The sequence below is a fragment of the Thermobia domestica genome, chromosome 18 (genome assembly GCF_964235325.1).
Source record: "Thermobia domestica chromosome 18, izTheDome1.hap1.1, whole genome shotgun sequence".
In the NCBI taxonomy this organism is placed as follows: domain Eukaryota; kingdom Metazoa; phylum Arthropoda; class Insecta; order Zygentoma; family Lepismatidae; genus Thermobia; species Thermobia domestica.
The window spans coordinates 175,783,898-175,810,648 of record NC_137471.1 but is presented as its reverse complement, the minus strand read 5'-3'; the positions used below and the strand labels follow the sequence as shown (position 1 = coordinate 175,810,648).

Here is a 26,751-nt window from a genome sequence, read left to right as displayed (position 1 = left end):
GAAGTTCTCGGTCTACCTGGTGATTTTGCTTTTAAAACACTACCGGTTTCCTTGAAAGACTTTAGCCAATGACAGATAGTTTTTGCCGTAGGTGGTTCACCACTATACTGACGTCTAAAATTACGTTGCACTGTTATAACTGACTCAATCTTCACAAGCCAAGTAATACACTGCGCTTTCTGTTGCAGAGTAAACATTGTTGCTGAGTTGCTCTGCACTGCACGCCTGCCTGGACTGAACTGAGAAAACAGAGGGGAAAAAAACAGCACTGGTGCCGTCTCAAGGTCAAGCAGACCTGCCGGGGAGCCAAACTTGGAGAGTTGATGAATCAAACACCACAAACTAGAATAGTGTATGTCACTTTGTACATATTCTAGGACACATTAAAACTAGGGAGTTCTTTTTCAAACACATTGTAGATATATTATATCGAGTATTTTCAAAATGGCGCACATGGACCACAACAAATTATTCTACTCGTTAATGCTTCATTCAAACGCTACAACCAACCCAACATTGTAGATAAATGTTAAGCCATATCATTGCTCTAAAAATCCATCAAATAGTTACATCAATTCTTTCTAGATGACAGTTCAAGTCGGTAAACGCTGATATTAACACCATCTATTAGCATCAATGCAAGTTAGGTACATGAATAGAAATAAACACAGCCTGCTAACAGAGGAGCAAACACAAATACATATATACAAATTCCAGAGATGCGACTTTTCTTGGTGCATGATATAACTTGTACCGATGCTCATAGATATTATGAATATTTATCATCGGGTTTAACTATCATCTGGCAAGAATTGATGTAACTACTTTATGGATTCGTAAAGCAACGTTATTAAAGATTCCAACTTATCTACGACGTTGGCATATTCTGGAATCTTTGGTTGGCCCTAGCGCTTGAACGAGGCTCCAAAGGATGTACCAATATATAGCATTTTAGTTTTACTTTGTCCTGTAGAACAGTTGATTGTGAGCGTCACGTTTAGAACATTCTATATATATATTTCCTTTCACTTACGGCTGTAAAAGAGGGATAAGGGAAGGGATGGAAACCTATTCCTGGGACGCTGAATCGACAACGAAAACCCATTTCTCGCTCTCTCTTATAACGTGCTCTGATACCTGTCGACAGACGAACGGATATAGCCGTTCTAAAGTACAAATGTTGGTCAAAAAGTAACTCAAATCCATTATAGTTCGATAATTGTAACGCACTAGAGAAATGAAATATAAAGGTAGGAGCATTGGTTCTTTGCCACTTGTTTTCTGTTGTTACAGGCCTCCATGGATGATTACTACGCTAACATGCAGCAATCGAATTCCGCTACCAATCTGGAACTAACTCAACAACATCGATGGGGCCAACACAATGAATCGAAGTGATGTGTGTCAATGGCTTGAGAGGTTTCGGTATGTTGATTGCTGCATCAACGACTAGCCACGGTGAACCGTCACAACCGACATAAACGCATCTATCATTGAGGAACTCGTTCAAACAGACTGATGCATCACCATGAGATTATAGAGCACACATCTATAGCAAGAGGATCTGTGTTAACGCTAATCCAACGATTGGGATGCAGAAAAATTTGTGCTGGCTAGGTGCCACAGATCCTTGCTGCGTGTGTGAAAAAGTGATGTAATGACCAGTTTCAACTGTTTTACGAAGGAGAATTCGTGTCATGAACCAAACTTTCTACCTATAAAATTCATTTCCCTGGTTCCGAGCAGTTGATTTTGCATTATTATTATTATTATTATTATTATTATTATTATTATTACCAACCTTTATACTTTATGCAGAACATAATTTGGAAGTCTAAAATAAATTATCATAGAAGTCTTTTTAAAAAATCTCATCAATATAAGCTATATTTGTGAACTTTCCTGACGTCCTTCTTTTAAGCACTATACACCTCATGCGCCCCCAGTTACCAGCAGAAAAAAAAAAAAAAAAAAAAAAAAAAAAAAAAAAAAGGTAATTTGATCAATATCTTTGGGAACGTACTGACTAATTTTCTTCAACTTGGATTTACACGGAGCGAAATTCACTATGCAACAATGAACACTATTTTGATTGGTATATTCGTTTCGGATCATCCACAAAAGATGTGGGTGTATACTGTTATTCTGTATTACGATTTCCAAGTTTTTAGTTTTCGTATACTACAATAAACTAACTTTTACTGGTGACTACATACAATACAGTAAATGTCTTCAATTTGCATTATCTTGGCTTCGTTTTTGTTTAGTGCAATGAAGAATTATCTTTTTTTAAAAAAATCCTTTACACTATGTAGTAAATCTTTCAGCACTTCGCTTTCCTTGCTCTACTCTCTGAGGAAGTCTCTCCAGTTTGGGAAGCAATGAGTAATAATAAAAAAACAAGTCATAATAATAATAGTTCGAACTAGTGGCAGTGTTACGTCAAGAAGTTCAGTTTACATAGCGTGACATTTTCTCAACTAACACTGAAATCGGAAATGGTAATAATTTCTACCTCTTTCGATTCAGTAGAGATGAAATATGTTCTTGGGAACTTTGCAAAACCTGCCTCTCCGTTACCGTTTTTACTCTATGACGATCAACGTCAAAACTGGAAGTGGTTGATTTCTGCCACTTTCGGTTTTAGTAGAGATTTCAGGGTGGAGACGAAATGTATTCTTGAGACGCTTAATCCATTGCAAAAACATTTCCCTGTTCAAAATGGCAAAATTATGCTGTATCTGGAAATTTGTTCAATAAATAAGTAAAATAAAAAGAAGCTTGCCATTTATTATCATTTTTGCTCTATAGTGATCAACGTAAAAACCGGAAATGGTTTGTTTCTATCACTTCCGATTTGAATATCGCCTTTACCAACGACTTTGATTTCTAACTCTTCACCCTCCACTTTCTGACCAAATCTGATAATTCATCAACTAGATCTTGAGATTATTACTTTTCTTTTTTTGTCTCCCGGACGGACAAACGGGCAGAACATATAAAAAAAGAAATCGAGGAGTTTCCGTAAACCAAACTTTTTAAAAATGTATTCTTCTCGACTTATAAGATAACGAAAATGTGGGCGAACTACTACTAAACCATCCTCGCTGAAAAATTGGTATCTCATTACAGCAGTTCGATAAATTATATCTCAGTTTAATATTAAACATCTATTAACAACTATTAACCTCTTTATGTGCTCTGGGATTTTTATGAATGGTTTGCTGGAATAATTTCATAACCTATCCTTTTGCCATAATCTGCTGCCAGACACTTAATAGAAGAACGCTGGTTTCTAAAAGTGTTTATCTGTTATCCAGCTTAATTCTTTTCTAAGAAATGATCTCACTAAAATAATCATCAGAATAGGAACGAAAGAATATCTCTAAGTTAGTGCTTGATAATCTTATATATATATATATATATATATATATATATAAATTGTATTCCAGTTTATTGAAGTAGCACTGATTTTTTTTTTTTTTTTCCCGCTCAGTTTTAAGATAGTATTCTGATGTTTTTCGATTGCTCTCCGAAAAACTTCGGCCACAAGTTAGTATAGTATCTTGTGAAAATGCATAGCTCACGCTAAACAATCGTTTATGAATATCTCAGACAGGAAAAGATGAATTTCAGATACGAAATCTTTAGGCTAAGGAATACGATGATTAAGACAAGTAAATAATGATGAAATAATTGGTGGAATGAGAATGTGGGAGGCCACGACGTTGTCCATCACAAACTTACTTGAACGAGGATAGAACCAGGACCTCACACACCAGAAGTAAGCGCTCTACCACTAACCACACAGAAAAAAGACAAGTCTTGGCTTTTGAAGATGACTTTACTAATGCTCTTTAAAAAGTATCGTGTAGATTAACGTGTTATTTCAGAAATAAAGCGTAAACAAGAAATTGGTAGACTGGGAAGTCGTATGTGCACAATGAAACAGGCATGTCATTTGACCAAACTGAAAACACGAGCAGATGCTCGGTGTTTGTCTACCTCTAGGCCACAATTGTCCGTTTGAAACTTCAATATTCATGATACCACGAAAGGAGAAACAAGTGGTGAGAACTACGAAAATGAAGTTCAAAACTGCTTCATTTTCGCGACGAAGCGCGATATACCGAGTGATCTCCAGGTTCGGGGCTATCCAGCAGAGAACTTACCGCAAACAAACTGGTCACCCAGCCGTGAAATCAGGAGTGAAGATGATGGAAAAAGTGCAGAAGTTGTTTCAAAGGGATCCATTGATGTCGACTCACCATGCTGCACAGAAGTTGAAGCTGAGACAGTCAACTCTGCAGTTTATAAAGCAGAAAAAGTTGGGAATTAAGGTATACGTAAAGAAAACTGCATCCAAGTACATCAACGATCAGGAGGAGCGTGCGAAGTCAGGGTGCCGTTAAGTTTACCGAAAATCCGTGCGCAAAATCCTCGAAGTGGATGACGAGACCTATGCGCTTTGGGAGCCATCCTTCAAAGTTCCAGGAAGGAGGTATTTCTATGCCTCGGATGCAGCTGCTCTACGATACGACCGAAAAACGAAGATGTGGAGCAAGTTCTTCAAGAAAATATTGGTGGCCAAGCAATAGACAGCGAGGGGACAGTTTCGAAGTCCTTTATATCTGAAGGCGCCATTAACGCCAACGGGTACCTCTCGGAATGTCAGAAGAAGAGATTGATTTCTTTCATATCCAGACACCGAAGAGACAACGTTTTGTTTTGGCCGGACCTTGCTACGTTGCACTATGCCAAGAATGTTGTTGAGTTTCTTCGTAGTGAAGGCATCTCCTTCATTGAGAAAGCGAAGAACCCGCCTAATGTATACCAAACGCGAGCCATTGAGGCATTTTGGGCATTTTGTAAACAGAAGTATCCTGAACGTCTCCACAGAGCCAAAAATCTTCTTGACTTTACGCAGATTTGTAATTCTTTCAGCCAAGAAGTTGCGCGAACTACAGTACTCGACCTCATGCAGAAAGGGATACACAATCTGCGGGAAATTGGGTACAAAAGCATCCAGGACATCAACCTTATTTAAACTGTTTTGTACGGAATCCTCATTCTTATGTCCTATTCCAATTTGGATATAAATTTCAAAAATACATTTTAATCCTTAGTTTTTTTCAGACTACCAATTTCTTGTTCACCCTTTATAATCTGCGAAATGATTGAGTTAATTAGCATTTTGTTTCTATGAAGCTCAACATCCCTCTTTAACACTGCGTTACAACAACATATGGATTTACAGTTCAATGGAAGCATCCGAACTTTATTGGATGAACTGAGGATGGAAACCGATCTTCCGCACCGAGAGGTCGATAATCATTTAAATAATGAGAGGGCTCTAGAGAAAGTATTTGTAACAACAATTATTCCAGTAATTTTAACACTTCTAGTAGGTACTAAGGATCGTGTCTTCCCGTGCTAAGATAAGGAACGCCAGAAGAATCAACAAGTCTGAAAGGCCTTAAAAACGTGACTCAACCACAGGATTCTGGATCTTGCTTGCCTATATCTAGATGATTTATAGAGACAGTTTGTGATTTATAACAAACTTCAGATCAGAAAGGATAACCTGTGGAATTATACACTATGAATCTCCTAGCACTGCAAGTTTCGCGTCGCAAAACGTCAAAATTATGTCTTCAATATCCTACGTAATTCAAAGTAATTTACTGAATACTTGACACACCTCATGGATATGATGAGTTCTAATTATTGTATCATCCCCTCTATTCGCCAGACTTAGCTCCGAGCCATTTTTACCAGTACCCTAATTCGAAAGGGAAGTGTAAAAGATTTGAGTGTCATATGATTATAATAAGTGCACTTCAAGAGCATTTACAGAGACAAGAAGAACATGTATAAACACATATTTCGACATTTCCGTACAGTTTGACAACAGGAGCTGAAATATAATTTCAAAGACAATGAACATCAATTTCCAAGTCCTCCCCGCTGGTCTAGGAGCTAGCGCGCGCGCCTTCGATGAAAGGGTCCTAGGTTTGACTCCCAGTGGCAGAGCTTTGAACGGATTATGGTAGTTCGTATTCCACCCTTCAATCCATATCTTAGATAGCCTCTTTGCTGGAAAATGATGTTAAACTTTAATGGGCTAACAAATTATTTTCAAATGTACTGTATAGAAATCCAGGGGGATTATGTTGAAAGAAATACAACAGAGTTTTCTTTAGTTTTCCTGTTCTCTAGACTTAAGATCTATTATTTCACCCTCCAGCAGTGTATTTTGAAATAATACTTAATTTAATAAATAAAAGAGACGTGAATGTACAAACTTACCTGTTACTGTCAGCGCCTCGGTTTGAAACACTCGTTGCAGAGGAGGAAAATAAATTACCAACATTTGACCTACTACTGATAAGGTTACAGCCAAAAGGAACATTCGATTCGTCGTCAGACCAATGGTGAAAATAGACTTACTCTACAAAAAGATACAAGAGGTAATATAATTAGCAGAGAATTGAAATTGTTTCTAAATTTATACATATATTAAACAAGTTTAATTTACAAGTGAAATATGGGTATAGTGAATAAAATTAATAGGCAGTATATGTATGTTTGATTATATCTAACTGAAGTAAACTAAACTATATTTAAAATAATTTACAAATGTCAATCAAATTCTATGATAACTAAGTTGCTCATTAGTAAGCTTACATTTCAGAAAGATGACAAATATCGAACGATGTGGAGCACGTATGTGATAGTCATGTAGGTACAAATAAGAAGAGATTTAGTGTGGATAGGACGTATTAGTAATTATTTACATATTCCCATTAACTCTTTCTTATCTGCCTTGATAAACTGACTGCGAAAACTAAGTTTAATGTGTTTGCTTAAATTTACCTATATGATATAGGAAAGCACGGTGAATACTTTTTGAGTTTATTCATAAGATTAACCTTCAAGCGGCTTACATAACAAATAACTGAAGGGCTTGGTGGAAGGACATACACCACATTTGTAAGAAAAAATCATTAGAAGTTCTCACGGAAAGTAACAAATGCATGATTATACAGCAAATTACACAAGGTTTGGGATATCACACAGCAAAGAATTATATTATATTATATATATATACCCCACGTCCCCCAGACCTCCACGTTTGCTCGACCTACGGCCTCATACCTGTTAAACTTACAATTCTACGGAATTTGAAGTTCCTTTTTCTATTTCAACTATCTAAAAGATAAGATTTTGTATTCCAAGAAAACGCCCATTTAAATAACACGGGAATTTCTTCATCCCTATCTTTAGACCTCTTAAAAACTATTCACTTTTGGCAATTTTCCTACGGGTTAGTCTCGGAAAGCTACAATGATGCCAAATTTAATCATTTTAATCCTGCCGGAAGTGTCTAAACATTTTGGGGAGTAGATGTCCCATATAAATAACATGAGAAAGATTATTCAGTTCCCATAAAACCACTCTAAAGTTAGAAATTTTCATTTTTGGTGATTTACTTGGGTATTGCTAACGAAAGCGTACAAGCATACCGAATTTCAAGTTTTTATTCCAATTCCAAGTACCTAAAAGATGAGATTATAGGTTTTAAAAAAAGAAAAAGAAAAAAAAATGAATTTCTTCATCACCCTTTAGACCCCCTAAAAATTAAAATATTTAAATTTGTCCATTTTTCAGTTAGTTAGTCCCGGAAAGCTATAATCATGCTTGACTTCAACTTTCCACTCAACCGGAAGTGCCCCTACGATTTATATTAATGAATCTGAATGATTACGAAATTAAATTCTTGGGCTCTTTCACTGGCAATCGAGCAGGCCTACATGCACCACAGGCATACGTACTAGTCACTAGACTAGTTGGTAGGACTAGAAAATAAGTTCAAACCACATGTAACATGTGGCACCACCTTTCAAAACAATTTCTGTGGAGTGGTGGGACGCAATTCTGCTTTACCCTTGACTGACAGAGCTAGTCAACTTTGTAAAGAGCCTTAAAATGGTAAATATTATATTATCAACTCTTAACAGTAATAAAAGAAAGTCTATCGTTAACAAATTCAACCTGTTTAATTGTTGATGATATCGTTTGTGAACGGAAAACCCTGTTTCTAATTGATGATTTTTATTATTTTCCTGTAAAAGTAAAATTTCCGGATTGCAAGACTCCCTTTCCTCCCCATCTAACTTGGTCCACCCTATATTTCTTTAACTCACTCGTTACTGATTTTAACGTCTCTGCCTTATAGACTTCTTATATTCCAAGTTCCAAATTTAATGCCTGTTTCATTTTGCTTAGGTCGTGCCAAGTTATCAGTCTGGTCCGAGGCTTCTGTAAATGTTTCTGAACAAGTTACTTTTTTTACAGGATGAGGCTGTTCGCCTCACGCCAACCCCTCAAGCTGGAGGACCAACCCTTGTCGTCTGTCCGCGACTGCTTATTCAGTTTGTTTAGAGCTAGCCTCTATATCTAGAGGTCTTCTTGACCTGCAACTTACGGACGCGCCATGCTATGGTGACAGGAACCCACGCTGATTTATCTAAGTGCTTATGCAACTGATTCACATACTCCAACTCAATTAACTTTGTGGGTTCGCACTTGAAGCATTTACGAGAATACTAAAGGAAGGGAGAGGGTATAGTCAACAGAACATTCTGTACTTACATTTCAGTAAACTAAGTGTTAAAGACCAAAAGAAAAATTTCAACTCATACACCAAGACCAGACGTGCGAACCTTTGCAAAGTCTGAGCTGCACTTCACTTACCCTCATAGTCAGTACGTTATGAAGTTGCGTTAACTTTTAGACACAGTGCCTAACTCTGAGCGAAACTCCTAAATGTTGAAAGCCTCTATGTGTACATTACGAACGAATTCTTAATTATAACTCTGTCCAGCAATTATTATTAACAACAACAACAACAACAACAACAACAACAACAACAACAACAACAACAACAACAACAACAACAACAACAACAACAACAACAACAACAACAACAACAACAACAACAACAACAACAACAACAACAACAACAACAACAACAACAACAACAACAACAACAACAACAACAACAACAACAACAACAACAACAACAACAACAACAACAACAACAACAACAACAACAACAACAACAACAACAACAACAACAACAACAACAACAACAACAACAACAACAACAACAACAACAACAACAACAACAACAACAACAACAACAACAACAACAACAACAACAACAACAACAACAACAACAACAACAACAACAACAACAACAACAACAACAACAATAATAATAATAATAATAATAATAATAATAATAATAATAATAATAATAATAATAATAATAATAATAATAATAATAATACATCGTAATCGTTGTTTCTAAGTTTCTTCCTCAAGTGGCCAAATATAGTGCTGTTGGAGAGTTCGCAACTCAGTCTGACTGACTGTTGTTCTATGGCCTCACTCATAAGCAGGGATCATTGCAGTTCGGATTGCTCGTGAAGAAATTTGTTCCAATATGGCGAACATCGACTGCACTCTACCAGTCGCCCGGTGGGTATTCAGAGCTAGCCAGTAGTGGTCGTATTGACGATTGTCACTGTTTTGTGACTGCCTCTAACGGTTTGATGAACAGATAAGTAGGCTGCAAGTGATTTGTGAAATGAAAAGGGGTCTTCTAACCTAAAAAGTGCAATATGATGACGCATAAAAAAGTAGATTTTCAATTACAGCTTTTCTTAAAACGCTAAAAGTGAAATTCACTAATCCTTACCTGAGACCGGCAACTAAGGGCGTTGAACATATCAAAGAAAACAAAACAAGTGAATGTCATGGTTGTATCCCTAGGCGTGATTTTGTTGTCACTCAACTGAAAATAAACAGAAAAACAAATATAAAGTTTGAATTCAATCGAGAATTTTATGATTAAGCACTACCATATTTCGTATAACGTCAATTATAATTGCCTTGAAACAATAAATTTACAGAATCTACTGTTATCTTTATTTTCGTTGCGGGCTAATACATGGTGGGGCACAAAGGACAGATGTTTTCCAAATGGCTAAAACCAGTGGTCGAAGTGAGACGGTATGCAGTGGTATTCCATACCGTCTCTGGTTTTTCAGTGATTAAGGCATATCACCTCTGGTTTTTCAGTGACCAAGACATACCGTCACTAGGAAGTACGTGCTAAATACCTGTACCTTTAATAAATTGACATTTTTATAGACAGTAATTGAGAAATAGGTTCGCACGTAAATAATAATAATAATAATAATAATAATAATAATAATAATAATAATAATAATAATAATAATAATAATAATAATAATAATAATAATAATAATAAATAAATAAATAAATAAATAAATAAATAAATAAATAAATAAATAAAAGTTAAGTTGTAACCTAATACCGACATTTTTGTTATCATTTTCCTATCTTTTGTTTTTAAAATGAGGTGTCTTCAAAGAACTTTACCTACTTTATATTTTGATGTGCCATATTGAATTGTTTCTTCCTTATGTATGTGTCTGTCTTCTTGCCTTAATGTGTATAAATCCTGTGTTTTGACCATGGGCGGATTTAGGAGTTGTCTGCTGTGGGGGCGGACCTACCGGGGGTTTGGAATACCCCACAGTCGAGTGGGTGGACTGGGAGTTTTCCCGAAGGAAATTGTTAATATCCTCATTCGGTTTCTGAGCATTTTCGTGTATAATTCTCTATAATACAACATAAGGGGATTTTTTTCCCCAGAAAGTTGGCGGAGTAACAAAGTCTCCATGTTCCTTCCCTCATAATTACAAAGCAGCTCTCCAATGTTTTGTCTCCTATGTAAATAGAAATGCAATATACCCTCATTGCATGTATAATGTACAGTTATATAGCTGATATGTCGAGTCAAAATCGTAATAGAACATACTGCCTCTGCTTTTCTTCCACTTCGAACACTGGCTAAAACTCGACATTAGGTGACGTGACAGATGTACGGAAGGTGCCATTAGCTTCGTGAAGTCGCATTTTATTGTCTGTTACTTTATTTAATTTGTTTCCTTTTCTTTTCAGAATAAGCCATGGAGCCGCGGACGACAGAACAGTTTTTTTTTTTTTCTTATGATAATTTCATCAAGAATGCGTGAGTTTCGCCGCTACTTCACTATCCAGAGAAATAAAGCTACTTCCACTTGTAACATTATTCTACGTTAAGTTAAAGTACTTCGTACATGAGGTACACTAATGAACATAAAACTGCCAGCGGCTACGCGAACTGCATGTACCCCCGAAAATGTGGAAAGAGTCAGACAAGCCGTACTGCAAAGTCCACGCTGATTCGCTCAGAGGCATGCCTGAACTTAGCTTCAGTATTCTTTCGATTAGATTTATTTTGCATTTAGACCTGCGTTTCCACCCATATAATTGGTCGTTGTGCAATAGTTGAAGCTCGGATATTATGCACACCGATTGAAAGGCGCACATAAGATGGAAGCGTATATGTATACAAGTAAAATGACAACTTCCATTTGTTCATGAGAGATGCTGATTTTCATCTCAATGGCATTGTGAATCAACAGAATTGCGCTATTGGGCTTCAGAAAATCTCAGAATTACATGAAACACCGCTGCACAAGCCTGAAGTGATGCTTTGGAATGCTATAGACAAAACTACTGTCACCGGTCATTACTTTTTTGGACGATAATAGAAATGCTCTTACTATGAACTCGGAGCTCTGTATCGAGATGATCAACAATGACTTTTTACCTAAATTACGACGAAAACTTATTTCCATTCGTCGTGTGTGGTTTTAACAGGATGGGGCAACAGCCCACACAGCTAAATCATTAGTGGTTATCTTCGGCCTTTTTTCTCTGGTCCGCTTAATTACACAATCGGGGACATTCATTGGCCTTCTCGGTGCCCTGACCTGCCCACGTGCAGTTATTTCTTGTGGGATTATTTCAAGGTACGTACGTGTATAAAAGCACAGGACCCAAACATTGGAAAACTTGAAGGAATCTATTCGCGTAGAAGTCACCCAAGTCGACACAGCTATGCTGCAAAGAGTGGATGCGAACTTCGAAAAACGTCTTCAGAAAAACATCAGTGATAACGGACTACACATGCTACATGTTTTCCACACTATTTTGTAAAATGCTATTTCAATACAAGCTTGAATCTGTCAATATATATATTTTTTAAATATGATTAAGAAAGAAAGAAAGAAAAAAACATCCGTCCTTTCTGCCCCAACTTGTGTTTTCTTATCACTAGTAATCGCATTGATAAGTTTTGTAAACTTAATAAAGCAACTAAATAACCAAAGGAATTCAGTTCAAAAATAAAGGTAATGCAAAATGAGTTACCTACTATCAATGTTTTTAAAAACCTTACCCTTACACTATCCTTTTAGATTTAATATCGTTTACCGCGAAAACCCACATTCTTTGATATTCCTATCATTCGCAAGCGACAGAAGTGAAATTTCTGTTCGGCGTTAAAGAACCATCAAACATTTATTTTTGGATCATTATGACACTACTAAAATCTAACAAAAACCTACAAGAGTTATTACGATTTCACCAAAGCAGCACATGAAGTCACGGTACTTATTTTATTTGAAACATCCCAGTGATTTTTCGGTGGCATGATTACATCTCAAAAGACTATAACCTCACAGATTACCTTATAATAGTTGGTTTTCTCTTGTAAAATTTCCCAAAAGAAAGTGTCTATAGAATCAACATACACACACATGTAGAAAGAGTTCAGTTGCAGTTTTGCGCCCCTCTCCGAAGCTATACAAGACGTGGACCTACAGTATAACGTCGGATTCGAACCACCGGGAATCGAATATATATATATATATAGGAAGAATTGTAAATTAAAATTCCAAAAAATATTCAAGAAATAGATGAAAGAATGGTTTGAATTGTTAAGAAATAATGGTACAAATGTAGTGAAATGTGTGAATATTGATGAATATTAACTTTCAGCACCTCCGGCAAGTTAGCATTAACGTTACATAAGCTACCAGTATTTAGAACCACTACAGTGGAACCAGTTTACTTTTAAGTTGAACTCCATGTATCTCCTCACTTGGATCGAACACTGATGATTAGATTTCGTATACGTCCCGTAATTATCAAGATTGTGTCCTGTTGAGTTGATTTCAGTTTAGCGTCCCTTTCAGCAGCGAGGCTATGTGAGACGTGGACCTACAACTTAACGTGGGATTCGAACCACACGAGCTCCACTAGGAATCAAACCCGTGTCTCCCACGCCAAAGACACCTGCGCTAACCGCTTAGCTACCCGAGAGCTCTAGAGGCTGTGATAAAAATCTTCAGACTACAGAATCTTCACAAATAACTTATTTGATACGACACTAATCGGCTACGGCTTGAAATTACTGTAGCTTTATTATTTCATTTGCCTTCAAAATGCCAAACAGAACGTTCTCATAGAAAACCTAAAGACTAAATATTTCTTTGATTGTACCACATAACTGTGATGGGAAAATGTCCTATATTATTCAAAGTTTTTGTTTTTTCCTACTTGATGATATAAGGTCATCACCAGTGGCCTAAAATTTTTCTTCTGACCTAGGAGTCATAAGAAATATAAATGCAATTTGATACGTAAGCCTACATGTTTTGGCTATAAGTTGGCTCGGCACCTGATTCTTATTTCCAGTCATGGCGACCTGACTCCCTTATTTTACCGAGCCCTGGTCATCCCTACTATTTATAGCTTTCTTGATGTGTGCCTCGCTACCTCTTAATTTACGAAACTTCTACTATCACCTCATAATGCTGGGTAACAACGCAAAATATTCAGAATCACACAGATCAAAGAGACACGTGTATTTGTCTGAAAGGAACACAAATCCGAGCTAACATACTGAAGATTATTTCTAAATTTTATTATCTTTTGCCACACTGCTTCATTTGCTTAGAGATTAGAACGTGGTACTTACCTCTCGTTTGAAGACCCAAAGTGTGCCACTGATGATGATAAGAGCCGAGAGTAGAACGTTAACGACCAGAGACCGAGTGATCATTGGTTGTTGGACATTGCGTGGCTTCTGTTTCACTACGTCTTTGTCAACGGGCTCTACTCCCAAGCTGAAGGAAAAAAAAAAAATTAGTAGTATTTCATACAATTTACACCTTAAGTTACAATAAGCATTATTAACACGCACAACAATATAAGCTTTTATCAAATAGTAACTCGATATAGTACTGCGCATTGCTGCAGTCGCCGGAGGCGTTAATTGGTACAATCCGCGGCAAAAAACCTGCAACATGAGCATATAAGTTTATTGTGAAATGCCGAAGTCTTTTGCTCCAAAATAAGTCTGTACGGGAGGAGGCCGAGGTTTATCCTGGCGTGATTCGTTCCACTTAGACGTTATGTTCATTCTCTGTGCTGTTAGGCGTAGTTTCACAATAAACTTACATCCTCATGTTGCAGGTTTTTTGCCGCGGATTGTACAGTCTGTCTTAATATTTCATTATTAAATGTTTCGTGTTTTTAAATTCAAAAATTTTACGACACATCCTATGGGACTGCGACACACCAGTTGGGAACCACCGCATTAGAACATCAATTCAAATCAATTCTGTTTTATTTCTTGATAACTTATGAAACTTTCTTAAAACAAACATACGCCTTCTTTCATGTAATCAAATGGTAGAACAAAACTTGGACTAAATTATCTTATTATAACCTCATATACCTCATTTCTCTCCCATAAGCTTCTATACTTTGTTCAAAAACCCTTTAGAGCAAGTTTAGAAGAAACAAGAACTTCTTTTTCTTCCATCTTAACACCATCTTAACACTGACACGAGTTATAATTACTGACGAGTGTTCTTCGGTACGTAACTCAAAACTAAAAATTGAACAAGACAAGATTTTCAGTCATTGCCAGTTCTTTCTTGCATCACATTGATTCGAACATGTCATTTTCCTTTAATATATATTCTACTTTTAATCTCTTGACTACATTTCAGGTCTACAGTTATAAAAAGCCTTTCTAGAGTTTTTATAACTCATTGTTGGAGTTGTGGCTAAAGTGCTTTCAAAACTACAAACAAATTGATAGCTCAAAAACACGTGCAGACTTGTTTTAAAAAAGGTACTCCACGTCACATAGTTATTGCGATCACTCAACAAAGGTCGAATCATAAATGTCATTTTAGCAACAGTGGGTAGAGGGTTTCCTTGCTAACAGACCTTAACATTCCAATGTTGCCGCTAGTAAACACATGTTTTCAGAAGGAAAGAAGCTATTTCAGTCTTTCGTTTCTTTGTGCGTGGAAGTGATTAAAAAACACACATAGACACAGACCCCCTTTCCAACATGCACAAACTGGGACGATAAACATATCCTTTCATCCATCCAAACAAACCAATATTTAGAGATTTTCCTTTTCGTTAAGACTCACAAGAGTTCCAACTGATGATTTACCGGGATGCGCACGAAGTGGCAACAGTGTACTACGTGCTTCTCCAAACGTCAATTTGTTTCTAGTTTTGAAAACACTATAGTGCATACTGGTTCTAGTTACAACATATCGGACAAAAGGTGTTGTTTACGCTTTTATTGGACAAAGTGTTAATTTGTGGAAAAAATAATTGAAGAGCGTAACTCATGTTTATAATGAATAAACTGTTCTAAGTAAAATTCAGCCAAGTTCATCTTTATAATGGATAAACTGCTCTCAGTAAAAATGAGTGAAATGTGGGGGAAGTTATTTTAGGTATGTCAGAGTCATAAGTGGCTAAGTTCGTGCAAACAATAATCAGTTTTAACAGGTTGACTGCCAAGGTGATTTGAGGGTACTGCTCCCAGGAGGCCAGAAATTTCTTCTTACCTTTGGCTCAATTATGGATAGTCATGTCACATTTTTGTTGCGATATTTTGCTTCTCCCGAAAATGTACCAATGGGAGCCGAGCACCATATGTCATGCTCATGGTCTCACAGTAATCTGTGACAATGAGCATCATATATGATGCTCAAGAACCTGAACAGGTTAGTAAATTGTGATATCGAGCATGAGCATCATATATGGTGCTCATGGCCCCACAGAAAAATAAGGTGAGCACCACATATGATGCTCATGACAGTCAATCTGTTAAGGTTGAGTTGAGTGGATTTTGAGTTTAACGTCTCTTTCAGCAGCGAGACTATATGAGACATGGGCCTACTGATTAACGTAGAATCCGAACCACATTAGCTCCCACCGGGAAGCGAACCTGGGCCTCTCACGCCAAAGGCGCGTGCGCTAACCGCTTAGCCACGAAGAAGCTAATCAGTTTTTAGGTCTTCTGTATTCAGGGAACATTAACCAATTATAGTGGCTAAAGTGAGGAGTCCTTTAAAAAAGTTAGGACAGGGTTAGATTGTCTGAAAACTTATCACTGAAACATAGTAATTGGATGGAGTGTTTGTATGTAGCAAGAGATTCATAGGTATATTCAAGATTGTAGAACCGAGAGGAATTTTTACGCTCATTGATAATGTAAAACCGCAAACTAATTTAGTAGATACTCTCTGGGTTGTACCCAACACTCAGGTTGGAAGTCACGCGCAAATTTCAACTGTTGCGACCATTCTATTACAATGGATGAAGCACTTATCATACAATCACTTATTGTAAATGCCCTATCACTCGTGGAATACATAATAGTGAATGTTCACTGTTGAGAGGATGGAATTATCAAGATGATGAAAAAGTCAAATGTATAATTTTCAGTCGTAATATTCACTAGGTGAATAAACATGAATTTTTGAACATGAAAGATACAATAAAAGGAGTTCATACCTTTGGGCTGGTGGTCCGTCCATAATGATATTAATCCAGAGGATTTGCATGGCATTCAAAGGATTAGGAATGTGCATCAACGTTGACAAGGCAATCAACGATAGAGCGGCAATACTCGTACTTAGCTGGAACCTTACAAAATTTCTAATATTGTAGAATATGGCCTTTCCTTCTTCTATGGCAGCACTGAAATGATAACAAACCAAAATTAAGAATAAAGTTCATAAAGCTCAGAAGGAAATGTCTACATAAACAATATGGGGCCATTTTTCAAAAATTTACTCGCAATATTTGTTAATTCATAAAGGAAGAGGATCAGTAAATATTTACGGCGAGGTTAATTACCCAGGCGACATATATATAAGTTACCTGCGAAAACAGACAAACCGTTGAAAAATGTGGTTCATTACTGCACATCTGAAATGCAAAGCTAGTTTGCAGTGACTATCTAGAAAAGTTGCTGCATGTGCTTTGCACTCATCTCATGGTTTACGCGGATACCCACTGACGCTAACGCCCTGTACCTACAGATGCACCCTTCCGATGGCCCTCTAGCTTCACTCTGCCACAAACTGCAATAGATGCAAAACTGCTTTGTAGTGTCCACCTAGCACATATTAATACGTGTTTTTGCACTTGTTTTTATTGAAAATATATAAGTTTGCTGGTATATTATTTATGACATACATAATTACGGATAGATTATAACTCTCTGCACAACTGGCACGCAGGCGCCAAGAAAATAAGTGTGTGGAAGGCATCAGGAGATAATTAGTGAAAAAATAATAATTGTTTTAATTAAACTACAATGATCTCGGTTTAAAACCATTTAAACATAACTGTTTGTAAATCCCCGCTTTTATCGTTGCAGTGAGTTTCAGTCTAGGAATTGTGATTTTATTTTTATATTCTATTTGTTCTAATTTTACTCTTAACTCTCTTCAATGTTCAGAATTTCCATGGTTCTGTAACTGCACAACTATGCCTTTTCCTGTTAAAAAAAAAAAAAAAAAAAAAAAAGTTTACTTATGTTATTGGCGTAGGAGTACAAGTAAGTGAAAAAGAACTTTTCATTATTTTCATCATATTTTTAACTTCATATAATGTTCTTAAATGAATTGAGCCTGCATTTTCACAATTTCCCTGTTTTTGAGAATATTCAAGCTAGATTAACTAGTGGTGGGCACAAAAACAGGTTTTTCGCTTTTTAGAAAAATCGAAACCAGTTTGTGAAAATTTAAAAAAAAACGGTTCGGTTTTTACCGGAACCGGTTTCGGTTTTTTCAAAACCGGTCCTGTTTTTTTTTTCAAAATCTGTTCTATTTCTGACCGAATAGTGTTTCGTTGTTTTCCGGAAACCGATTCAGTTTCCACAGAAATAGTTTTGTGTGTTTTCCAAGTTTTCACCGAAACCACCGAACCGGTTTTGAAGAAAACCGAAATTTCGGTTTTTCGGGTTTCGGTTTTTTTTAAAAAAGCGGTTTTGCCCATCCTTAAGATTAACACCGAAGAAAAGACCACTTAATAACAATTCAAGCGTGATATAAACTATCTTTCTACTTTTATTGCGAGTTGGGTTATTGCGTCTTGCAGGGTGTCAAATATTTGTTTTTAAATTTCAGGTTTATCCAGGTCTATTTATATTATTTTCCAGGTCTATATTTTTTAAATAAAGAAAAGCCGTTGCCGTTAATAAACCCTACCCAAAGGCCAGATGGGAAAATGTGTAACTAACAAAGGCAAGCAGAGTCTCACCTTTAACTACTATGTGATTCATATCTATTGGTAGTAGTAACATTTGTATATTTTGTTTCACTACATGAGGAAGTTCTAAAAAATTTTTTTTTTTTAATTTATACATACATTAAATTGATGATATTACATGTTACTGTATATTCTTCTTGGATGGAGAATGCCTAGTTACTTTATTTTTACAGAATTTACTCATACAACGGATCATAAATCGAATTGACAGATCATAAATACACGCGAATCGACATGAGAAAAAGGCTTTCTATACTACTACATGGGATACCTATACTGTATACATGTAATAAAAAGCATGCTTCGAATTGTCAAGGATAGAAATTCCATCTGTGAACTATGGGAATTCTGCCGCAGGAAAGAGTAAAAATGAGAAAAAGGAAACCTATCACAAATAAGTGCAAGCAGTGACAGAATCAGTTCAGGTACGCCGTGGTCACCATCCACTTACTTAAAAAACGAACTCTTAAGGAAACTGGACAAATAGAAAATGGTAACTTTGAGGAAATTCCAAGTTTTTGATTAAATTCCAGGCTTTTCCCACGTTTTCCAGGTACAAAAATAAATCCCAAGCTAATTGAAAGTTTTCCAAGTCAGTAGACACACTGGTTTTGGTAAAGTATACGATACTGCCACATGAAAATCTTACAAAGGGTGAAGTTTTACATACAGTTTGCTAATGAAAATCTTACAAAGGGTGAAGTTTTAAATACAGTTTGCTGACAACCAATGGCGGTCGAGTTGTGAATGAGAACTGTGTTATAATGAATACAATCGCACAAGGGAGAAAAATGTTCTCCCTATCCAAACGTTTGCATAACTTTCTTTTTTTCTGACTCTAGCTTCAAGATCCAATGAACATTATTTGTATGGCATAAGTATGTCGAGTGTGCATTTAATTGTAAGGGAACACGTGATAAGGTTATGTATTAATTTGAACCCCTTCCCGGTCTACATTTTTGCAGAAAAACGTCCGAAAAAAGTCTTTTTTTTTTTTTAAATTTTATATTTTAAATCCATCATAAATGCAACCTCTCATGCTCTATGTTAATTGTCATTCAGAACTAAATTTTGAAAGTTATAGCCCCTCAAAAAACTCCTTCGGGATTATCCCGAGTTATTTGGGGTACAGTTCAAACTACAAGAAATGTAAGAATAGAATGAATTTGCGCCCTAAAACACATGCTCTATTTAGAAACATCTTTATCTACTTATTACTGAACAGAAACAAAGCAAAAGTTCCGTGTAATAATAATATAGAGCCATTTAAAAAAATGTAACGACATTCCTTCTGGATTATCCCGAGTTATTTCGGGCACTGAAAAATAAGAAAAACATGTAAGAATGAAATAAAATATACGCTGAAAATATTCTATTTTAGTTATAAACTTTTCCATATGGCAGGTGTGCCCACAAGGGGGGGGGGCTATGACGCAAACTGCGTCATTGAAATATTTGGGGGGGTTAAAATCTATATAAATATGTTTGATGAGGGGGGTAACATTAATCGAAAAGAAGATTTTTTCATGGAAGAACACCTACGGATAGACAATTGGGGGGGGTGCGTCATAGATATAAGGGGGGGTGGGCACCACTGCATATGGCATTTAGGCCCTATAATGGCTATATTGACATAATATATGTTATTTCCATTTAATAGAAGCAAATTCAATGTAAAAGTTCGTAATAATACGAATGCAAATAAAGAAATAAAGATAATTTATAGATTACGCTGTAACAAGATTAGAGAACTGTTAACATTATCTCATCTACCTCATGTTGACTTTCATTCTGCCAGTTCCTCTGCGTTTCGTCCTCAGCGTAGTTTATAAATTGCGTTTACATTTTTATTTACCCTCGTGCAAATTGGAAATGTTAAAATAAATAAATAAAAAAAATGCCTGTAGGGAATGCAGTCATTACTACCACTTGTATCTACACTAACACCACTGAACTATTTTCCTCCGTCACTGCTCATTGATTGCAAAATGAACTCAATAATGCAGTCATAAACACAAAACTTCTTCAAAAGTAAAGAAAAGAAACTAACGAACAGCTCCCTCGTAGCGATAATACCAAGAAAAACATACGACTGGGAGTAATACACTGCTCCTGAGTAAAATCAAGAAACTAAAACAAAAGTCGCTTGAACTGTTTGCAATATTTGCTCCGTGCACTTTTTTATCACGATGCAATATTTCGAATTAATTCAGACAAGAGCGTAAAAAAGACCGTAATAACTCGGGTTAATCCAGTTTTACATATTATCCCTAAACGTAAATATTCGGGTTAATCCCTGAAGCGGTTAAGCGACAAACATTATTCCGTATACTTACATTATTGTTTGGAAATCATCATCAACTAGAATCATATCGGCAGCTTCTTTACACACGTCTGTTCCATTCTTCCCCATGGCAATACCAATATCAGCTCTCTTCAATGCAACACCATCATTTACACCGTCGCCTGTCATTCCAACAATGATGCCGTTCCTTTGAAGAGCCTGAAACAATTAATACACAATTACTCACACGCCCAACAAGCTTATAGAACTTACCTTTTAACAAATGAAGTCTACTTTAACGGAGGAAATTATTAAAACTTTCTTGTAAATTCTACGCTTAAGTTTGGTACAGAACAAACTATTACCTACTACAGTAACAACTGGGTGCAGTTTCTCAAACCGCATATCTGAAATTTATTAACGCTAAGAGTTCCAGTTTCTCTTAGTTTGCAGTCTAACACCTGTTCTTACGGCTATATGACATACATTTACAATTTAATGTGTAATCTGAATTCCACGTAATATCTACAGGGATCTCCAATGCACAAATGTTACAATCCTATCTCCTGACGAACAAGGAAATTTAGCATATAATTTTGGTTAACGTATCTTGCCTGTATTGAAAATTATGAAGAAGAAGAAGAAGAAGAAATAGTAATTTTTGTTAAATAATGGAGGTGCATCTATAATCTCTGGTCACTCATCCCTCTAGTAAAAGCCTAGTCTCTTATCCGTAGATACAAGTACATGAAACAAATATTGATTTTCTTTGCCGAATGAAACGTTTATTTCAAGAAAAAGTATTAAATATCATACTACGACTGCGAGAATATAGCCTTGAAAAGACAGGTGGATGATCATCTTTTTAAAACACGACTATACCTATAAACTGAAAGCCTAAGCCCCAAGCACGAAACTTCGAAGGACTTAAAGGAGTCAGGCACCGATTTTAGTTTCGGGATATGCGGAGCATTGATTAAAATATGTATATGTGGTATGACAGTTGTGCATAAGGTCAAAGAAGGCAATAATTCAGTGACATGCTTCATTTTGGTGAAAAGAATTTTACAATTTTTCGGCCTTATGAGGAGAATTTGAGAGAAAGTATTAATGTAAAAGTAATTTCTCACCAAATGTAAAAATAATTTATCTGTTTAGCTTCTAAAGACTGTTTTTCGGGCCACCAGTGGAAATGATAAACCCGTGGCCAATTTCCTTTTCTTCATACATATTGTTTTCTCTCTCTCAACCACCAGAGGAGAACCATACGAGATAGGCCGAAACTGTTCATTGGAGATTGCAAAAGAGAGACTACCGCTGAATCATTGTGAGGTAGAGAACATGAAAACATATCGAGCCAAGTGTGAACTACATGATGTAATTCGGAGTTCCCTGAAATCCGAAGATCAGACAATTCAGAAACCATATTCTACGACCTTTCACGAACCACATGATTCATGCGTTGATCAAAGTCTTTTCCGACATAGGTTTCCATCCTTGGCTATGCTCGTCGTGTGCATCGGTAACTCTTTTTTTAAACCTGCAAGTACTCATTTAAAACCCTGCAGATGTTTTGGAGGATGCTATGAGCATAAGGGGCACCGTGCAAAACACCTTTCTCCTTCATCTTGGTCATTCATAAGGAAAGACACTAATAGATTACTCTTGTAAATTCAAAGATATTTGTATTTAGATTTTATAATAAAATTGGTGAAGGGAAAACACCCGGACTGTTATTGACTACCTCAAAGACATTACAATATACTTTATATAGAAATCACTAAGAATATACTTTATACAACTTATTACTAATTACTACGTTCCATATCTTAATAAACAGCTAAATACTTTATAAATAAACATTACACTAGGGCGCAGAAAAAGCACTGCGTAAGAATGCCATCCATATACCTATACCTGTACATTTGAAAACTTACGCACTTTTTCAAAACGTTTCGAACATAATTATATTATGCTTCTTTGGCCGCACTATCGAGCCTGGTGTAACATTTGACTTAAAAAAAAAAAAAAAAAACTGTCACTTCTATCACTTGGATACATCTTACTGTCTGAATTGTATTATCAATCTAAAACGACCATGCGCAATTGAATTATTGTAAAGACAAAAGATTTAATGTATGGAGGAACAGAAGGTGATACGTTCTTACACACTAATCTAAATCACAATGATTAAACTTCTTTACTTACACCTTCCCCATTAAAGAACACATTCATTTTAATCAGACCTTCTTCCACCAGTTCATTTTCATGAGGTTTTGTGAACGTTTAATCTTTCAAAAACTGACCGGTGAACAAGATGAGACAAAATTTGCCAGAAGCCTACACAGTGTTAGTTGAACGACCGAATAATTATAATCTCATTTTCGCTATATTACCCAGTGGCCATAAGTGAATGGCTTGCGTCCTCGTTTTGCAATCAAAATGCCCAGGGCTCGAGTTGAAATTGAGTTTAACGTCCCTTTGAGCAGCGAGGCTATATGAGACGGGACCTACTGATTAATGTGAAATCCGAACCACTTGAGCTCCCGCCGAGAATCGAACCCGGGTCTCCCAGGCCAAAGAGGCCTAGGGCTCGAATCCCACGATCAGCTACCCTGACTGTTTTAATCAATCCCATCACGTGATTGCTGGGATAATGCCTTAAAATACACATCTTGGCCGCATTTCGTCTAAGGATGGATTTAGATTACATCCAAAACAAAATAAATACATTGTACTTCCTGGGCGTTAGGCAGAGTCGTTTTGACGCGTAATTGGTGCCATACTAGAGTTCGACTAACATATGTTTCCTGCAGTAGTCAGACCTTTAGTATGACACTAATCCTACGTGAAAACGTTTCTGCATAAGGCTCCCTATCTCTAGAAATGGTAAACATTGCTTAATACAGTGGTTCTCAACCGATGTGTCGCGACACACTGGTGTGTGGCGAAATTTTAGATTGGTACATTTGTATGTCTGGTAAAATTTTATAACCTTATAGTTAGTCTGCAGGATCGTACTTCGTTACTCATGTGCAACTATTTAAAATTCCATCCTTTGGCCTTAAAAAGAATTATGATGAAGAATTTTTCCAATATCATTTATAGTGAAAGCTGCATCATTATTGTACCAACTTAATAGTAAAAGTAAAGCACGATGTTTCCATGAATTCCAATATGCACTAAGAAAACTATTAAAATTAAATAAAGTAAGGAAAAGTAATTCTTTCTTACCTTGACTATACACAGTTTATGCCGTGGAGTGACTCTGTAGAAAACACTGACATTCATAATGATTTGCTCCAGTTGGTGTTCTCCCATGGAATCGATCTGATCACCAGACAACACTTGCATGTGAGTTACATCTAGACCAATCATCGACGCTGAAACAAAATTTATTGTATTTAAAAACCAAAGTAAACGAAATTGCAAACATACATCACTTTTATTAAAAAAAATATACTTCGTAATTTTGCTGTCTTTTTACTTTATGTAAATAAGGGGTGAGTATAGTATGTAACAAAATACACTAAATCGGACTCCGAATACTTCAACCACTTTCGCGCAATGGATGATTAAAGTTACTTAAACTGTAATAAGTTACTTACAAGGATAGCTTTCAATTTCTGCAGAACAATTAATTATTTATTATATAAAGTGGCCCAAAAGTAGCTATACACTCTTGCATTGATCAAGTATATAACATTCTAACTTACAGGTTTATTTGCTTCGGTTGTTCCGGGCTTAAGATATAAGTAAAAAGAAATTAAGAAGAAATAATAAAGAAACTATGTCTACCTGATGGATAACAATAGGAAATGATGCAAAAAGCAATGAGTTGATCAGTACGGGACTGTACACCTACTTTTGGGCCACCCTGTATATGGAAATGCTAGAAAAGTTTATATGTTTGTGGCCAGTGCTTTGGACAATGATATCTCGGAAACCACAAACTCTAGAAAGATGCAATTTTCACTGATCGATTGCAAATTTTCTGTAGATTGTTCAGTTCTAATTGAATATTTAAAAAAGAATGGTTGTTTCTTTATTACATTCTTTAGGGCTACACTACAAGTATTAAATCATTGCATCCTACGAGTTATACATTCCCACACCACAAATTTGTATACGGGGTTAGTATATCTCTTTAGCGTTTGTTTCATTTCCAAATGACAGAGGTCTAATGAAAAACGAAGGATAACCATTTCTCCAGTTTAAGATGAATCTTTATTGTTTGTAGTGTTTTGCCCAATGAACACCATATATCACTGACATAATTAACTGTGTGTGTGTGTGTGTATAATGTATTTGCTTATTACATACTGCATGCAAGAAGAAAGAAAATATTATCATATATGAATTAGAAACTCCAACCGGAATCGAACAATCTCCCCCTTATGATACCCCTTGCCGATTTTTATAAGACGTTCTTTGCTTATGTCTGTTAAGAGACATGTACAGATGTTGTGAGGAATGGCAAGGAGATTCATGATCACATGTGAATGATGCGCTGTGTAAAAAGCGCTCTAGTTGTGTACTATTTTTTTCGTAACACTGAACACTGTCTATTTAAACAGTGATTTCGTTGTTGTTAGAAACTATTTGATTCTCTAGCCCAAAAGGATACTACTAAAGTAACAGAACACCCTCCCACTTGACGACAGCTCCCCCCAGGTCCACTTTTCAACCAGGATCTGTCCCCGGTATAACGAAGAAATGACACTAACGATTACTTAACACATTCACGACAAGAAATTACACAAGGTATTTAAATACTCAGCCACTCACTTACGCTAGTTGTTCTTAATTAAAACCTCCTTCAACTGAAATTGGTTTTACTCCTATACTACAAATTAGAAAAATCTGAAAAGAGTACGTATCTTCCGATGATGATCGAGTATGATTTGGTTTTAGTCAGATATGGTATGCTATACATTTCAATTAAAATCCGACTAAGATCGGATATGCGAGCGAACTTGTTAAGAACTGATCCACTTGTTAATTTGAGCTGCTCCAACCAAATGGCTTCATGGGGGGTGTTTAAAGTGAGAGTTAAAAGTTTAAAGTTCTCAAAATTAGTTCGACCAGATAATAAGTTTTTACACAAGTGTTTCCTGTCGTGCACGAATGGATTTCTGTGTACCTTCGTTTGCAATTTCTTTAGAAATCAAGCACAGAATACGGAAAAATGGAGGAAGAATTCAGTATTAGTGAATGCACAAGCATGGATGGAACGTTTTTCTGAACCGTTGGATGTAAACGAAATCCAGTGGTCGAAGTGAGACGGTATGCGGTGGTATGCTATACCACCTCTGGTTTTTGAGTGATGAAGGCATACTGCCTCTGGTTTTTCAGTGATCAGGATATATCGTCACTGGAGAGTAGGTGCTAAATACCTTTAATAAATCCATTTTTGTCACAGTAATTGACGGATAGCTTTGAACGTAAAAAGATTTTGTTTCTTATGTAGAAATAATTTCTAAGTTGACAATACCGACATTTTAATTTTTTTTCTATCTTTTGTTTTTAAAATGAGGTATTTTCAAAGAAGTTCATGTAGTTTGTATTTTGATGTGCCTATTGAATTGTTTCTTTCGTATGTATGAGTGTGCATTGTCTTAATTCATATAAATTGTTTTGAGAATGCGCGGAATTGTCTGTTGTAGGGGCAAATCTTACGGGGGTTTGAAATACTTCTCATCTGAGTGGGGGTCCGGGAGCATTCTAGCAGGAAATTGTTAATATAAAAACCTGGTTTTTAGCATTTTCGTGTCTTGGCGATGGATCAAAGCCTCTCCATGACCCCCTCCTCCCGTAACTAAAGAGAAACTCAGTAATTTTCAGTCATTATGTAAATTGAAACGCAATCTTTTAGGCAACAT

At 36.2% G+C, this 26,751-nt stretch overlaps 1 protein-coding gene across 2 annotated transcripts in view; it reads right to left on the bottom strand.

The window, feature by feature from the left end:
• Nucleotides 1–26,751, bottom strand: part of SPoCk (secretory pathway calcium atpase) — a 328,667-nt gene that overhangs the window by 8,245 nt on the left and 293,671 nt on the right. For both annotated transcript variants that reach the window (XM_081745872.1, XM_081745871.1), the window contains exons 16-21: nt 24,104–24,252; nt 20,922–21,088; nt 16,822–17,007; nt 13,967–14,114; nt 9,767–9,862; nt 6,310–6,451 (exon numbers count right to left, since the gene is read on the bottom strand). In XM_081745872.1, coding sequence (XP_081601998.1) covers nt 6,310–6,451; nt 9,767–9,862; nt 13,967–14,114; nt 16,822–17,007; nt 20,922–21,088; nt 24,104–24,252 — 888 coding nt within the window. The remainder of the gene's footprint in view (nt 1–6,309; nt 6,452–9,766; nt 9,863–13,966; nt 14,115–16,821; nt 17,008–20,921; nt 21,089–24,103; nt 24,253–26,751) is intronic.